A 19,317-nucleotide genomic window follows, 5' to 3' on the forward strand; every position below is an offset into this window, starting at 1 on the left:
TTAGGCTGACCCACAGTCCCAAAAACCTATGGAAAAACAGAGCAGTCCCAGATGGCTCTGGTCTGACCATTTAAGGCTAAGAATTACCCCTACTTGATATATGGGAGGAGTTGATAGCACAAACCTCAGTCTCCAGAAGTTATTGACACAGTGTTCCACAACTGACCTTTCCCATTTTTGCAGACCTCAATCAACACTGGCAATCTTGGAACTGCCAGGGCAGCCCTCTTGAGCATGCCACTTTGTCATCTGGAGAATGCTTTGCATTTCCATGAATAAATCTGCTCTTGCTTAAGTTTCCTCTGTGCACACCCTTGAATTCTAATTAAAACCAAGAACTTCTGGCTCTCCGACCTTGTGACCTGAATCTAGTAGCATTTACAACCTTCTGTCAATAGCTAGACCACATTTTTGCCTAAATAAAACAGCATAATTTATGAACTCTAAAGTTAAATTAATGCAAAGTCAATATTCCACCTATTCCTTTGTTCCCCACGGTAGTAAAGAAAGTCTTTAATTGAAGTAATGTTTGTACAAAACTTCAGCTCTCATTCAAAACAATAATATAACATGTATATCTTCCAGTGAAACTTAACCTAATTAGTGCTCTTTTTCTCCTTCTGGTCCTTTACATTAATGACATTTGGACTTTGGTATTCTCAAGGACCAGAAGAGAATAAAGAATGAAGAAGCAATTAACTCATTTTGCCTTCGGTTGTGTGCCATTTTGAATGAATAATGTGGAAGTTATTAGTTCTGTTGGCCAGTATTTCACTCTTTCCTTTAGGGTATATTGTAGGATTGTACTTCCTGATCCAGTGTATTATGGGATTGTGATTACTAAGGGAGCATGTAAGCAACTCTGGCCAATTAGGAAAGACTGAAAATACAGTGTACTACCCCAGGCAGTTGATACAGATCCCTCCACAAATCTTTTTCTCTCTGACTCAGGAGTCAGAATCATTCAAAACTAAAAATGCTTTGGTATTCATTTCTTTAATTGACTTCCGTGACTAAAATACCTCCTGGTGTCCAATAATGGCTACATAACACATAAGGAAGGTATTTTTTGCTGGTTTGAATCACAAAAGTTCTGGGTTACTTTTTTTTTAAGTTGTAGGTCAAATTTATTTCAGTATAACAGGATAAAGTCAGGAGACATGGAAAAATTTCTCCTCAGAAATGTTTCTTGCTCTCAATGCAGGAAACACAAGAAATGACTTCCTGGGTTACTTGTAATGGCAGTTCTGGGTTGTTGATTTAGATACCAGCCTAGTACAACTTAGGAACAACACAATTAATGAGATCTTAGAGTCTGTCCAGTCGATTAATATAAAACATTCTGTAAACTACTTTGAGCCTCCTAAAATTTTCTTATGTAACTTATCTTCTTTTCTTATGTAACTATCTTTTTTTAGCCTCAACAACCTCCTAAAACACATACTCTTATCATCTTTACTATATTGAAATGAAAACTGATGCACTAAGAACTATTTAGTTGGTTTTTCTAAATCACACAGAAAGTGACTAGGAAGAAATCTGAACCCATGTCCATTCTTACCTACAGAGAAGGCTCTCTACTACTCAGCTAAGACTTCTCCTATAACTTTCCACATACATGAGATATAACCCTCTGCAGTATATTGTAAAATTTCCCGTTACTTGCTACTTTGATTGCCTCAAGTCAGTTATTATGTTTTAAATGCAAGTTCCATCAGAATATCAATTTTTTCTCAGATCTTACATGTAGGCAAACATTGAATGATGAAACACATCACTTCATTTTAAGATTCCTCCACACCAGTATGTAAACTAAATATATTTGCATATTTTGAAAAAATGACAAAATTATTTCCTAGACATTCTTAGGATCTTTTGTAAAAAAAACAAAAAAAACACTTGTACCATCATAATCATTTAAAACAGGATATTTGCTAATGTTAAGAGGAATGTCAAAATTTGATGAACACAAGAAACCAGCAAACCCAAACCCTGAGTCATAGGGCTTTATTTTCAAAGAACCTGCATGTCACAGAACTCCAGTCTCCTGAATGTTCACCATTTTACTTTAAGGAGAATAAAGGGAAACTTTCTTCCTGATGAGTAAGATCTTCCAGAAAGTTCATCACAACAAAGAAATCAAAGTAAAACCTCTACAATGTAGCTTCACAATTGTGCATGAGAAATCATTCGACATAAAGGAATGGTCAAAACAATGTTCCAAACCAGTTATTGGCACCACAATAAATTCATACTCTGGACACACTGAAAGATGCCACAATTGCACATAAAATAAAGCAGTACTCAGAAGAAGATCCTTTGTGCCTTTTTGTGTGGAGAAATGGCCCAGAATTTGGCCATTGTCTTTATTTCAATATTGAGTATTATCCCTCTTTATTTTTTTATTTAGAGTCTATTGCAGTAACAATTATGCCTGCCAAAGAGAAAAACATACTTCATGGGTTATTTTGCCTGAAAGTATTTGGCGATTTTGATTTCTGCAGAAAGATAAAAATGAAATTTTCACAATCAGACCTGGATCTCTTTCCAGTCTCTTAACATAGCTACTGGAGCCAAGGGGGTGGGGGAGGATGGGGGGAAGAAGCCTTATCTGATGCATGCCAGACAACAACGCAGCTGTTCTCCCCAAGGAAATGGATTACCAAATGGATTCCAGTATACTGTTCACTGCAGAAAGCTTGAGCCTCCTACTTTTTGTAGGAGCTAAAATAGTCAGTGGAGAGGAGGACAGAAAGATGGGGTACAGTGTGATGTCAGGTGGCAGGGAATAAAGATGACTACACTCCATCTACAACTGCTCAAAATGAATGCCCTCTGGACAGTTAGGAGATGCAAGGAAGGAATTTGTTTCTGTGAGTCTAATCTTCCACAAATCAGGTTGTCAAGGATTAATATTATGACTTGCGAGACACTCAATTTGGGCCACTTTTAATTTTTATAGTATATTGCAACACATGCCATGAAGAATCAATTCTTTCTCTTGGAGTGTTTGCCATCTAATTAGACATTCTAAAAAGGGGGAAACTAAAACAACTACAAAAGCAATACTTGCAAAACTGTTTGGTCTAAGTGAACTGAACACCTCATGGGGGGAAAGGGAAAAGGGGAGGAGGGTAGGGGGTATGAAGGACGAGGTAACAAACAGTACAAGTAATGTATCCAATGCCTAACGTATGAAACTGTAACCTCTCTGTACATCAGTTTGATAATAAAAATTTGAAAAAAATAAAAAATAAAAAAGGGGAAACTGTTACTACATTACAAGTTGATCTGCAGTTTATGCTTAGCAGGGACTCAGACATCTTGTTTTAAATTCAAGTTTAACATGCCATTGAATTTTAATTAACAGCTTCCCTAAAACCTGGCCCTATCACAAAAGACAGGTCTTTGAAAGGTCCTTATTCAAATCATTCTTTTCCCAAGCCCATTTTCTAAAGAAGAAAGGGCTAAACAAGCAGAAAGGAAAACTAATTATGCTTCAAATAAACATGTTCCTTATCCCAAATACTGGAGCTTCTTAGAGGACATTCTTGTATTGTCTTCTCGATTCAGATTTTGTTTAATCCATAAACATGCTTAAAATCCTCCTCTTTTAAATCATGCAAAGTGAATACAAAACTGGAATGAGTCTGTCATACAAGCAAACAAATCTCATATTCTGCTATCCTACTTGTGGTTCCTTTTTATAGATGAGGTCAAGGCCAAGATCATAGAAAAGTCACTCAAAGCAACATCTCAGTCTCAACCAATGAAAATGAATGTACAGATAATTCTAGATGTGGGCTTAATTGGTAGAAAGTAGTTTACTAAGACAAACTTTTCAATAGTTTCTATCTGGTTCCTTCCTTATTCCCTGATTAGGATCAATATGCAGAATAACTTTTCATTTTGTCCTGAATGTATTGTGTGGAAAGAGAACTCAGAAAAGGCTCAACATCTACAAAAGTACACTTTAGATTCAAAGAGGAGTGCTTTTAAACTATAAAGGTTGTTGCCAAAGGATCTTCACAGGTACTTTTGGAAAATGATGAGCTTATAACAAATTAGTTAGGACCCAGTATCTTAATGGTGGCAACAATTATCAGGCAGGATTCACAAATGCAGCATAAGCTCAGTTTCAAATTAATCCAGCCCCTATAAAGAGAACCACTCTCTCAATCTCACTATATGGTAAACCTAATGGACATGACATTTTATTTTCCCTGTAATCAAAATTGAGAGATGGAGGAGAATGATGAAAAAAGTGACAGTGGAGGAAGGGAGAAGATGGCGGAAGTGCAACAGTGCCCTAGCTGAGTTCCCTCCAACAGCGCAGTTTTCCCACCCCACAGAAACTTTTAACGCTAGATAGACAGCTCAAATAAGTTCTAACAGTACAGGGATTCAGGACAGGAAGGAAAAATCAACTTAGCTGGTCTGAAAACACAGATTTGAGCTCTAGGCGGAGTCCCAACGCCCCACCAGTGCGGGCGCCAGCACCGCGCTGTGCACCCTGCGCAGCTCAGTGGAGACCAGGGACAAATTCTCCAGACGGCAGCGTACATACAGATCGCAGGCTGAGCACCGATGGGCTGAAATTGCAGAGACAGCGTGAGTACTCCCACAAAAGACAGTCTCACTCACGCCCAAAGAGCAGTTCCTTCCCCAACCTCCAGAGCAGAGCGCCATCTTTGACACTGGCAAAGGGTCAGACCAGACTGGAGCTAAAGCCCGCCTGCAGAAAGCGGGGACAAAGTGGCCATCTTTGAGACGGTCAAGAGGGACCAGTGAGAGCCAGCTCCACCCAGGAGAACGCCCCCTGCCCAGGTGGGAGGCGTGTCCTGGGCCTCCGCTTGGCTAGAGGTGCCCACCCTGCCCGCTGGAATTCCTAAATTAAAAAGCAAAAACGGCAAGCTATTGGTGGCACGGAACAGCCAAACGGGAGAAAAAACTTCCCGAGACAGATAAACGATCCCATTTAGAAGCCCAATTCCCAGCCCGAAACAGAGATGAATTCCATACCCAGCTCTGCCCAGAAGGCCACCCCGCCCAGCAGGGAGGAAACTCCCCAAGGCAAGAGACTCTCATCCCGGTAAAGCAGGCCAGAGGCACCCCACCCTGCTGAGTCCACAGCCTATTCAAAGCCAGGCGTTAAAGGCAGCAGCCCCACAGCAGACGGGAGAAGCCACGGCTCCCAAGACTGCTCGAGACCCCATCTACAGAGCACGCACAAGTCTTACCTGCAAGCTGTGGGAACCACAGAGACCCAGGATTACACCAACAGGGGAGGAGGATCAGAACAGATCCACCCCTGCAAACTGAACGCATGTCAAACCAGCCAAGTGACAGAATAGACTGCAGACCATCACAAGGAATCTGGAGACTGTAGAAAGCCCATCCAAACAAGGAAGACTTTGTTTGTTTGTTTGTTTCTTTGTTTTCTCTCAAAAGTTCTTTAAGCTTTCATTTTTATTTTTTTTCTCTTATATTTTCATTTCTGAAACATCATTGGTTTGTTGTGGTCTCCCCATTTTCGCCTGTTGGTTCTATCATTTTTTTGTGTGTGTGTTGTTGTTGTTGTTGATCATTATTTTTCTTTTTCTGTTTTTTTTTTTGTCTTTTCTTTTTATTTTATTATTTTTTTAAATAAATTTTCTTGGTTATGTGCATGTGTCTTCCAGTATCCTCTCTTTACTTCTCTCTGTGTACTCTCCTTCTGTAAAAACTACTTTCCCATGAATAACATCTCCACTCTTTACTGCTAACTCTCCACTGTCTATCATTTTGACCTTGTTGTTTCTACTGATTCTACACTCCTCCACATTTCCACGTCAATGAAACTAAACCAAAATCATGACCCCCCCCATACATTTTTCTCTAGTTCCTTTATTACCTCTAACTTACCCTCCTGACTTACTACTAGGTCCTCCAGATCCAATTGACTCCTGGTTATTGGATAGAGGGTATCCCCACTTAATTCAAGTGAAACAAAGGGGTTCATAGAGAAAGCCAGTCCAAAAGGAACTTAATATAAGAACAAGAATTGCTCATAGGGTTGTAACAGTAAATAAGTAACTACTGAATACAGAGCTCAGGATTGGGTGTTATATTGAAACTGTATTCTTTAGGAACACCAAATCTAATTTTATACACAGGTATAAAAGGTATGTGTATTTAATTGTGAACTTCTAAGATTTACACAACAGTGCTTGGTTAGGTCTGCTTTGGGTCTTAAACAGTGCTCACAGGTGCTGGTAGGCTGGCATTCCCAATACAGATGGGCAGAAGGAACACAAGAAAGATGGCAAACAATGAAGTCTTATCCCCAACTCAAAACAAGCAGGAAGCAGAGCAGTCAATCAAAGACATAGAAGAGAACCCCCAAAATGCTCTACAAGGTCTACTGATAAACATGATAAATGAAAAGTTTGAATCTCTTCAGTCAATTATTCTAGAGCGTAAGGAGGCAAAGCAAAAAGTAATGGAGAATTTCATGGCATCCACAAATAGAAAGATAAATGAACTTCAAGAGTCAAATAAAAAGACAGCTACCCAGCTTCAAGATTTGAGAGACAACACTCAAAACCAAATTAATGACGTAAATGAAGTAAAAAAGTCCATACAGGACCTAAGAAATGACATGGAAATCATCAGGAAAGACCAGTCAAAAGGAAAAGAGATTCGAAATCAAGTAGCTAGCCTACAGTCCCGACTAACTGAAGCAGAGGATCGAATCTCAGGAGCTGAAGATTCCCTAGCATCTATGAATCTATGGAAAAAGAGAAAAAAAAATACAAATCCAGTCCAATCAACAAAACAGATCGCTACAGGAGATTCAAGACATGATCAGGAAGCCCAATTTAAGAACAATAGGTATTGAGGAAAACTTGGAGAAAGAAGTTAATGGGATAGGCAACCTATTTAACAGAATATTAGCTGAGAACTTCGCAATTATCCAAAAGGAAAGGCTTATACAGATACAAGAAGCATTTAGAACCCCAAACCGACCAGACCAGAATAGGACATCCCACCGACACATAGTGATCAAAACAGGATCAGAAGAGTACAAGGAAAGATCCTTAAAGCTGTTAGGGAGAAAAAAACAATCACATATAAAGGAAAAGCAATCAGAATTACCCCAGACTTCTCAGCAGAGACCATGAAAGCAAGGAGAGCCTGGAATGAGGTATACCAAACACGAAATAAAAATAACTACCAACCAAGAATAGTGTACCCAGCTAAACTCTCATTCATAGCCGAAGGTCAAATAAAAGTCTTCCATAGTAAGGAAAAACTGAAACAATATATCTCCACCAAACCAGCTTTGCAAAAAATCCTTAAAGATGTACTATACAGGGAAAATAATCAAGATCCCAATACAGACAGAGAAATGAACCCTAATTAGTAAACATCAGATCAAGAAATGGGAAGACACAGCTTTTAAGAAGATAGTGACAATGAAAGGAACAAACGATCATCTCGCAATCCTAACTCTCAACATAAATGGACTTAATTCTCCAATCAAACGACATAGGCTCATAAGTTGGATCAAAAATCAAGGTCCATCTTTCTGCTGCCTCCAAGAGATACATCTATCCAGCAAAAGTAAACATCTTCTAAAAGTGAAAGGCTAGAATCAAATATATCAAGCAAATGGCCCCCATAAGCAGGCTGGAGTTGCAATCCTAGTATCAGACAAAATTGACTTCAAATTTAAAAAGGTAAGAAGAGACAAAGAAGGTTACTACATACTAGTAAAGGGATCTCTCCTACAGGAAGATATAACCATTCTAAATATCTACACACCAAATGCAGGAGTACCCAACTTCATCAAACAAACTCTACTGACTCTAAAAACACTCATAGACCCAAACACATTGATAGTTGGGGACTTTAACACTCCATTATCACCTCTGGACAGATCAACACGCCAAAAACTGAACAAAGAAACCACAGAACTAAATAATTGCATAGACCAACTAGACTTAACCGACATCTACAGAATATTCCACCCAGCAACAACAGAATACACATTCTTCTCCGCAGCACATGGAACATTCTCAAAAATAGATCATATCTTAGAACACAAAGAAAATCTGTACAAATTCAAAAGTATCAAAACCATTCCCTGCATTCTCTCAGACCACAATGGAATAAAATTAGAGCTCAACTCAAACAGCCACCACAGAAAATCCTACAATTCATGGAGACTAAACAACACACTGCTGAACCATCAGTGGGTCATCGAAGAAATTAAAACGGAAATTCAAATGTTTATGGAATTCAACCAAGATGAGGACACAAAGTACCAGCTCCTTTGGGACACAGCAAAGGCAGTACACAGAGGAAAATTTTTTATCTCTGAGCGCATACACCAACAAACTGTAGAAACAGCAACTCAATAATTTAAGGAAGCACCTTAATCTCCTAGAAAGAGAACAACAAGCCAAACCCCAAGTCAATAGACGGAAGCAAATAATTAAAATCAAATCAGAATTAAATCAATTAGAGATGAAAAAAACCATCGAAAGAATCAACAAAACAAAGAGGTGGTTCTTTGAAAAAATCAACAAGATAGACAGACCCCTGTCAAACCTGACCAAAAAACGAAGGCAGCACACTCAAATAAACAAGATAAGAGATGAAACAGGTAATATTACCAAAGAAATAACCAAAATTCAGAAAATAATAAGGGACTATTTTGCAAACCTTTATGCCAACAAATTCGAGAACTTGGAAGAAATGGATGATTTCCTAGAAAAAATTCATATCCCCAAACTCAACCATGAAGATTTAAACCTTCTAAACAGACCCATATCCAGTATTGAAACAGCAATAAATGATCTCCCATCCAAGAAAAGCCCAGGTCCAGACGGATTCACTGCAGAATTCTACAAGGCCTTCAAAACAGAACTCACACCAATACTTCTCAAACTCTTCAGTGAAATTGAAAGAGAACGTTCACTACCAGACACATTCTATGAAGCCAGCATAACCCTCATCCCAAAACGAGGCAGGGACTCATCACGGAAAGAGGACTATAGACTGATTTCCCTGATGAACATAGACGCAAAAATTCTTAACAAAATTCTGGCCAATCGACTTCAACAGGTCATCAAAAAAATCATACACCATGATCAAACTGGATTCATCCCAGGGATGCAAAGTTGGTTTAATATACGCAAGTCGAATAATGTAATTCAGCACATCAACCGGAGCAAGGTAAAGAACCACATGGTTTTATCTCTGGATGCGGAAAAAGTGTTCGACAAAATCCAGCACCCATTTATACTAAAAGCCCTGGAAAAACTGGGATTCCAAGGAACATTCCTGAATATAATCAAGGCAGTTTATGACAAACCAACAGCAAGTATAACTCTAAATGGTGAAAAACTAAAGCCATTCCCTTTAAAATCAGGAACAAGGGAGGGATGTCCACTCTCTCCCCTGCTCTTCAACATAGTACTAGAATTCCTAGCCAGAGGAATTAGGCAAGAAGAAAATATAAAGGGGATCCAAATAGGAAAAGATGAAGTTAAACTTTCTCTCTTCGCAGATGACATGATCCTATACCTAAAGAATCCCATAGACTCTACCCCCAAGCTACTAGAGCTGATCCAAAACTTTGGCAAAGTTGCAGGATATAAAATAAACCCTCAAAAATCAACGGCCTTTCTCTATGCCAACGACCCGAAGACCGAGGCGGAAATCAGGAAAGCAACTCCTTTTGCAATAGCCCCCCAAAACATAAAATACCTAGGAATAACCTTAACTAAAGAAGTGAAAGACCTCTTTGATGAGAAATTTAAAAGCTTGAAAAACAAAATTAAGTCAGAACTAAGGAAATGGAAAACATACCATGCTTCTGGATTGGGAGGATTAATATAATCAAAATGGCAATATTGCCAAAAGCTATCTACAAATTCAATGCAATACCCATTAATATCCCAACACCATTTTTTAATGAAATAGAGGAAGGAATCGAGAAATTCATATGGAACAATAAAAGACCTAGAATAGCTAAAACAATCCTAAGCAGAAAGAACAGTGCTGGAGGAATTACAATACCCAACTTCAAGCTGTATTATAAAGCTATAGTAATAAAAACAGCTTGGTATTGGCACTGGAAAAGACCTGAAGACCAATGGAACAGAATTGAAGACCCAGAAATGAACCCATAGAACTACGCCTACTTAATCTTTGATAAAGGAGCTAAAACAATAGTATGGAAGAAAGATAGCCTCTTTAACAATGATGCTGGCAAAACTGGCTCAACACATGCAACAAACTAAAACTAGATCCTTATATATCACCCTGCACCAAAATCAATTCCAAATGGATTAAAGACCTCGAAATCAAAACAGACACCCTGAAAACACTAAAGGAAGGAGTAGGAGAAACACTTGGGCTCCTTGGCGCAGGACAGAACTTCCTTAACAAAGACCCAGAAAGGCTACAATCAAAGAAAGGTTGGACAAATGGGACTGCATCAAACTGCACGGCAAAGGACATAGCTCGCAGGATAAACAGAAAGCCCACAGACTGGGAGAAGATATTTACCGGACATTCAACAGACAAAGGCCTCATATCTAAAATATATGCAGAACTAAAAAAATTACCTTCCTCCAAAACAACACCGCAAAGAACCAATAGCCCCCTCATCAAGTGGTCTAAAGACTTACAAAGAGACTTCTCTGATGAGGAAATAAGAATGGCCAAGAGACATATGAAAAAATGCTCTATATCACTGGCCATAAAAGAAATGCAAATCAAAACAACATTGAGATTCCATCTCACCCCAGTAAGAATGTCATATATAAAGAAAACTAACAATAACAATTGTTGGAAGGGATGTGGCCAAAAGGGAACCCTACTTCATTGTTGGTGGGAATGTAAACTGGTTCAGCCACTCAGGCAAGCAGTATGGAGATTCCTCAGAAGGCTAAATATAGAACTCCCCTATGACCCAGCAGCCCCACTTTTGGGTATCTATCCAAAAGAACACAAACAAAATCACAGTAAAGCCACCAGCACAACAATGTTCATCGCAGCGCAATTTGTCATAGCTAGAATCTGGAACCAACCCAGATAGATGCCCCTCAGTAGACGAATGGATCAGGAAAATGTGGTACATATACACAATGGAATTTTATGCCTCTATCAGAAAGAATGACATTGCCCCATTTGTAAGGAAATGGAAGGGCTTGGAAGAAATTATACTAAGTGAAGTGAGCCAGACCCAAAGAAACATGGACTCTATGGTCTCCCTTATTGGGAATAATTAGTACAGGTTTAGGCAAGTCATAGCAGAAGATCACAAGAGCCCAATAGCTATACCCTTATGATCACATAAGATGATGCTAAGTGAAATGAACTCCATGTTATGGAGACAATTGTTATATCACAGTTGTAACTACTTTCAATGTCCCATATGTATCTGTAGCTTCTATTATTGATGATGTTCTTGTATCACCTTCCTGTGGTTGTACCTACACTATCTCTATAATCTTATCTGAGTATATTGGAAACCAGGTATACTGGTATTAGAAGTAGGAAATTGAAAGGGAATACCAAAATTAAGAGACACAGGGAAAAAAAAGACAAACAGCTACAAAAGGAATACTTGCAAAACTGGTGTAAGTGAACTGAACACCTCGTGGGGGAAAAGGGAAAGGGGGAGGAGAGAAGGGGGTATGAGGGACGAGGTAACAAACAGTACAAGTAATGTATCCAATGCCTAACGTATGAAACTGTAACCTCTCTGTACATCAGTTTGATAATAAAAATTTGCTAAAAAAAAAAAGTGACAGTGATCAAGCTGAATTGTATTCACAAACTGACACGTTGAATTGAAATCCCTTTATGGGTATTTATGGATAATTTTTAATTTTTTTAACTTTTGAAATAGCTCTATCTAATTCTCCAATATTTGTCTAAATTCTGGTGGAGCTATACTAGATATCAGATGATATTACAATGTTATCATTGATAAATATAGTTATTGTTTAAAATCATAATTTATCCAAAGCCTTTGAATCTAGCATTATCTTAGCCACTTATTTTTAATCAGGAATTTCCACCAAAAATAAAATCCCCAGTGGAGTTTAGAGGCTTGCTCTATCTGGTTCAATGAGCTTCATACTCAAATATAACCTTGAAGGCAAAACATTGATTGCATAATGGATTTTCCCAATTATATCCCAGTTAAAAGGGAGACAGATTGCTTATAGAGCTTAATAAAAATACAGATGTCTAGGATGTATTCCAGACTTAATGCATCTTTTTATTTGGTGTTCATGCAATTGTCTGGTAGGATTATTATGTTACATTTTAAGGTTTTGTTCTCAGTTAAACTGTATTCATCCATCTTTATAAAAATCAGAATTAATATTCCCAGATATCTTTGAAAATAGGCTTAGTCATTATCTCACAAGACATTCTGATAACTTGGGTGGAGTGATTTTACTATCTTGTTTTGCATGTCACAAAAATGATTTTACTATCTTGTTTCTCATTCTTATTATGAATTCAAGTTCAGATGTTTCACATTCTAAAATTACTGGCATTTAATCAATCACAAATTTAAGTTTCTGCCGTCTATGGATTTGTTTTCTTTCCATGCTTACTTGAGATTTAACTCAGCTTTAGACCAGTGTTTGTGTCCTTGTCAAAGAAGAATCTCTAGAGCCTTATAGTAAAGGACCAGAGCCTTTAAACAATTGCTTCATCAAAGGGAAGTGCAGACCTTACAAACAGGCATCTGATAATACCAGTGGGCTGAGTCAGGATTTGCAGAACTTTCATGAAGAAGCAGATGGCTTTATGATACACTAATCCTGGATCAGGAGGAACAGGATTAAATGAATAAGAATGAATGAACCTATAAGGGAAGTTTTATTGCAATTATTTGTTAGCGTATTGTCTTAACGTTCTTGTGCTGAAAGTATAGGCAGCCTTCTCTATTTCAAGTATCTATAACAGTGACAGTTTAGCACAAATTGCTGGTGCAAACTGAAATGAAACATTGAAAAATGACATCTGAGTCTCACTGACTCCTAGAGTTCAGAAATTCAGAACCAAAGGTCCTTTCTTTTTCATAGAAATAGGGTTGTTTGTGTGTATTCCATACTACTATGCCTTCCTTTTTACCAGAATACATTATGAGGAAAATCCATTATAAAACTGACATGTTACCTACAAATGAAACTCACTGGATCAGTTACTAGGGGTCAATTAAACTTCACTGGGAATTTTACCTTCAGTCCAGGATCCCAGTGCTGTATTATGACCAAAAACTCTGCGAGTATGTTTCTCTAATCTTCCTGTAAATGAGCAACAGGCTGGAAATTACATGCTGCATTGCTATATTATTACAAGTGACAACTGTATAATATCTGTGAGACCAAACTACAGAATGACAAGAAAGAGGGCATTCTGAGGAGAGAAGGCTAATCACTTCAAAGCCCACAATAACAAAGATGATCCTGGGTAGTAAATTCAAGGTCTGAGCCACCTCAGGATCAGTAAGAGTTGAGGCAACAACCCTTGGGGAATCTGTGCTTCCCAGCAGAGCTCTTCTAAGCAGACAGTGCTGGAGTGAATTCATTACTAGTGCTTCAAGCTTATCATCACTCAATGATATTCAAACTCACCTCTCCACACAATGAGAATTGCACACAGTTTAATATAACCACAACACAGGATCAAGAATGCAAAGGGCATTCACAGATGTATGTATTTAACTCACTAAATAAGATGCCAGGATTCCAAAGATAAACATCACAATCCCTACCAAACAGCAACAATAACAAAACAAAACAAAATCCTGCAAATAAGTAACCCAGCCAACTTTCTAACAAGAGAATCATCTGGTGTTTATTTGCTAAATAAGAATGTACTTAAAATTTACTGCATAATAAACCTACTAGAACTTTCAGAGTTACTTTTAACACTTTAAGCATTAACAAAAAACTCAAAGTTAAAATTTATGTGAATACCACAGTCCAAAAACTGTTAGGTACATTGCAAGTATAATCTCAAAGTTGGAAACATTCACTTCCTAGTAAGATTAAAGTGGATTGAATTTATTTAATCTTTTTTGAAAGCATCATGAAGTATATGAGGGACTTTTAGATTATTTTTAAAATCACTCTTTGCAACATTCCTAGACAATTATGATGAAAGGGGTGATATTGATTAAGATGCACTGCACTCACAAACTGACATATTGAATTTTAACGCCTTTGTACAGCTACTTAAAGATAATAAAAATATAATTTAAGGAAAAAAATTTGTGTGTGTGCTGGCCCTGAAGCTTGAACTCAGGGCTTGGGTACTGTCCCTGAGAAATTTTGCTTGAGCCACGATTCCATCTCTGGCATTTTGGGTAGTTAATAGGAGAAAGGGGTTTCACAGTCTTCCTGCCCAGGCTAGATTTTCAATCCATAAAATGTCAGCCAGGATTTATAATCCCAGTCCTAAGAGGCTGAGGCAAAAGCAGCACAATTATATATATAAAGTTTTTATATAATGCTTATAAATGTTTTATGTAAAGCTTATATATGAAAGTTTATATATAACTATATATTATACATATAATCATCTGTAAAGCTTATGTATGATTTACAAATAATATAAGTATTATATAGTATAAATTTTAAATATGTAGTTTATAATATGTTTACATATATATATATATATAAAGTTTTGATTTATTACCAAAATCTAGTTGGAAAGATATTGATTTACCTGTGAAATACACACACACAAATCCAAGTGTTTATCCAAGGCTGCTAAACTGCGGGCTAAATAGAAGGTTCTAGATCTAACTTGGACTTCTGCTTTGCTGAGTAGAATTTCTGCATCACCATCCTGGATGAATGATGATAGATTCAATTCCCTTCTTCTTCCTAACAAGCAAAGCTGCCCCTTTTAATCAAAGTCCAGTATTTAAGAATGCCAGATTGTTTTTGTTGTTATTTTCAAAGTACCATACAAAATTAAGCCTTTTTCTTTTGTCTTTCCTCCCCAAGGTTTTACCCTTGATGTCACTGTAACTGCTTTTGGTACCCTGGGTCTTGTATATACGTTTATCAGAACTAGGGAAGGGAAACATCAAAATGGAGAGACAAAGGGTAAAAGGAGAACCACACCACAGCAAGACTTACAAGACAATATGCTGTTAACCAACTGTACAACTTGGAGGAGGGTGAGGAGGGGGTGGGGAGAAGGGAAGATGGGAGAAAAATGAAGGGGGAGATAACAAGTTTGATAAGAAATGTACTCACTGCTTTATGTATGATATACTTGCCCAGAGCACCCAATTTCTAGCAAGAGCAGCCATATGGCTCAGGTGGGCAGTGTAGCCTCCAGCCAAGGCACTGCCAGCAAGTACCCACGTCTAAGGCTTCAGCACCCGGAACCATACCTGGTTTTCCCCATGGCTCCTCCCGCTCTCAGTTCTGAAGCTGGACTTGGGCTTGCGGGACTTGAAGTTGCCCATGCTGGGTCGCAGCACACCGTCCACCAGCACGGTCTGCTCTACATGCTGCTGCACCTCGAGGGTCTGCGCCACATGCTCCTCTACGAGTCCTGCATCCGGGTAATTCTCTTTATTGTTTTCATCTCTACAAGAGGAAAGGCTAAATTTAGGCGACAGACCTGTAGTGGAAGGAATGCTTGATGCTTTTCATTGCTACAGTATTTCTAGAGTGCTTAGATTTGTCTAGGCAGCATCAAATTTAAAGGAACAAGGATTTAGAGAATGTGAATTTTACTCTATAAACCACTCTACCTTCCCTTTCAATTTTTATGAGTAGATATATGGTGAGTGATTATATATGTAATATATAATAATATATGTATATTTACACATTATGTGTATATTATATATATACATGTATATATTTACATGGCATATACATATCATTATTTGTTTTTAATTTTCACTTGAATATGCTTTCACCTATTTCCAATTGTTCTCTGACAGTAATGCTGTGTGATAGTCACGTTAGATCATATAATGCCAAGAAAACAGATTGGCTTTAAAATGTAGAGATGAATATCCTTCATTAAAAGTCCACTTTACGCAGACCCAGCCTGGTAAAGGCACTCTGCAGTTTCTCATGTCTCTGTTCTTGATTCAAGGTGTGACAGTTACTTTTCATTGGCAATATCAGTTTATAATCACCTCCCTGTAATTTTCAGAGAAAAATTATAACAGGGTAAAATTGGAAGCAACACACCCAAGTTTTGCAGAGGTGGGCCAACTGAATAATAACCTGAATGAAGAGTCAAAGACCCCAGATTCTGGGTTCCAATAGGATGGAATCACTAAAGCAGACTGAATAGGCTAATGTTGCCTTAATGCACTCACTGTTAGAATGGCACTTGTATTTTTCACTCCACAATCAACTTTAATACATTATCCCCACTCCTGTTTCACTCTTTTTAACACTGACATGGTAATGTTCCTGTCTGAAGTTATTTGTTCCACTTAAATGTGTTTGCATTTTGCCTTTTATTTTGCTTGCTAAGAATCAAGTAAACACTTGGAAGCAGAACTAAATAGGGCTTTCTTTATATATGACCAGTGTTGGAAAAGTAGTTTTACAATTCTAAAATGATTCCTTTGATACCCATCCCATAAGTGCTGCCACAACTGTGTTTTTATGTCTTATTTCCAAGGTGGCCAAAATTTATAAACATGATCTTCACTTGGAAGACAAGAAAAGAATTGAGATAGCCTAAAACAACTTTCTTCTGTTATACAAATGTGTAATCTGATTACAAAAAGCATATTTAGAAACGCATTTTAGTATTATTGTTTCCAATAACCAAAAATATATAAATTAGGTAATTTATGTTGTAACTTATTAGAATAAGTCATGCCTGAATCATGGACAAAACTGTATTCAGAGGAATTCAAAAGATACTTCTACATATAGCTTCTGTGGCCTGGGCCACATCACATCATTTCACCTCTACCATCCTCATCTGTAAAATGGATTCATATCTGCCTCTCAGAGACAAAGCAATCCAGGAAATGCCTGCCATTCAAAGCTGGCTGGAGGCCATAACCCAATAAATGAAAGCTATTGTCTCTCTCTGGCAAGGCCTTCCCCAAGTGGTTATTTGCAAAGAAAAAGATCTGAGGGTTCTTTTGGTTTCCTCAATACCTCCAGGATAAATTCCAAACTACTTAGCAAGATACACAAAAACTAATAAAAATCTAGTCTTTGTTAATCTCTAGAGAGTCCTTTTATTTCTTATCACTCCTTACCTTCCTGCCTAGCTGTTGTTCCATCAGCTCAGACCATTCGCTCTACCTTCTGTTGGCTTGTCAGTAAGTGGCTCCTTCTGCTTGGTGGCATCAAGCTATTTTTAACCTTGCATACACACACACACACACACACACACACACACACACACACACACACCACATCTCACTCTCCCTTTTCAACTTGGATCCTGTTTACTTTCTACCACCCATCTTTTATAGATGGGTTTCTGGGGGCAGGATTAGTTTGACTTTCTCTTGCCTGGCTTTGGTACATAAAAGAGGCCCTCAAAAATGTTATCCAAACTAAAGCTAGATCCTTATATATCACACTGCACCAGAGTCAATTCCAAATGGATCAAAGACCTCGTGGTAAAAGCAGAAACCCTGAAAACGTTGCAGGAAAGGATAGGAGAAACACCTGGGATCCTTAACAGAGGTAGAAACTTTCTTAATAAAGGCCCAGGAACACAACAGATCAAAGAAAGGTTAGACAAATGGTATTTCATCAAACTGCAGAGCTTCTGCATGGCAAAGGACATAGCTAGAAAGATAAATAAAAAGCCCACAGAAAGGGAGAAAGTCTTCACTAGCCATACAACAGACAAGGGCTTCATACCTAAAATCTACTTAGAACTCAAAAAATTAAATTCCCCTGAGACAAATCTTCAAAGAAACAACTGCCCCCTTAATAAGTGGGCTAAAGACTTAGAGACTGCTCTGAAGAGGAAATGAGAATGGCCAAAAGGCACTTGGAAAAGTGTTCAGCATCACTGGCCATAAAAGAAATACAAATCAAAAAACCACTGAGATTCCACCTCACCCCAGTAAGAATGTCCATTATCAAGAAAACTAATAACAACAGATGGTAGCTGGATGTGGCCAAAAGGGAACCCTACTGCATAGTCGGTTTGAGTGTAAACTTGTTCAACCACTCTGGAAAGTGCAGAAGTTCCTCAAAAGGCTCCTTTATGAACCAGCAACCCTGTTTGGGGACATTTACCCAAAGGATTATAAGCAAAACCACACTAAAGCTACCAGCACAACCATGTTCATCACAGCACAATTTACCATTGCTAAAATATGGAACCAACCCTGATGCTCCTAAGTAGATGAATGGATCAAGAATATGTGGTATACATACACAATGGAATTATATGCCTCTGTCTATCAGAAAGAATGACATTGCCCCATTCATAAGGAAATGGAAAGCCTTGAAAAAAATCATACTAAGTGAGCCAGACCTAAAGAGACATAGGCTCTGTTGTTTCCCTCATTGGTAATAATTAGTACATGTCTAGGATAGTCCTAGACGAAGATCACAATAGCTCATTAGCTACTACATATAAACAAATAAAATGATGCTAAGCAAAATGAACTCCAAGTTATGGAAATAAATGGCTTATCGTTGTTGATGTTATTTTCAATGTACAATGTGAAATTATGCCATTTTCTTTTGTCTTTCTTTCCCATGGTTTTACCCTTGATGTCACTGTAACTGATTTTGGTACCCTGTGCATTGTCTATACGTTTATCGAAACTAGGGAAGGGAAGGGGAGCACCAAAATGGAGAGACAAAGAGTAAAAGGCGAACCAATGCAACAGCAATACTTACAAGACAATATGCTATAAACCAACTGTACAACTTGGAGTGAGGGGATTTGGGCAGGGAGAAAGTGGGAGAAAAATGAGGGAAGAGGTAACAAGTTTGATAAGAAAATTACTCACTGCCTTACATATGAAACTGTAATCATACTGTACATCACTATAACAATAAATAATTTGTAAAAAAATGTTTGTTATCCAAAAATTGAACTGTAGAGTCATTAAGACCTGGATTCAAATTCTGCTTTATCTAGGTATAAAGGATGAGCTATAATGCTGCTGAGGATGAGGAGGAAAATGACCAGTTTCCTTTCAGTTGCTTATATCAATGGCCATGGTCACACCTTACATGCCCACTAACATGTTTGGCAGATAATGCGGCATTTTTCCATGGGATATGTGATAGAAATTGTACTCAATCAAATATGAATTTC

At 38.0% G+C, this 19,317-nt stretch overlaps 1 protein-coding gene across 6 annotated transcripts in view; it reads right to left on the bottom strand.

Moving 5' to 3' along the window:
* Fam13c (family with sequence similarity 13 member C) overlaps window positions 1–19,317 on the bottom strand; it is a 103,337-nt gene that overhangs the window by 77,065 nt on the left and 6,955 nt on the right. For all 6 annotated transcript variants that reach the window (XM_048338815.1, XM_048338813.1, XM_048338812.1 and 3 more), the window contains one exon: window positions 15,428–15,626. In XM_048338815.1, the coding sequence (XP_048194772.1) occupies window positions 15,428–15,502 (75 nt within the window). In that variant the 5' untranslated portion in view covers window positions 15,503–15,626. The remainder of the gene's footprint in view (window positions 1–15,427; window positions 15,627–19,317) is intronic.

This window comes from Perognathus longimembris, chromosome 2 (assembly GCF_023159225.1).
Source record: "Perognathus longimembris pacificus isolate PPM17 chromosome 2, ASM2315922v1, whole genome shotgun sequence".
Lineage (NCBI taxonomy): Eukaryota > Metazoa > Chordata > Mammalia > Rodentia > Heteromyidae > Perognathus > Perognathus longimembris.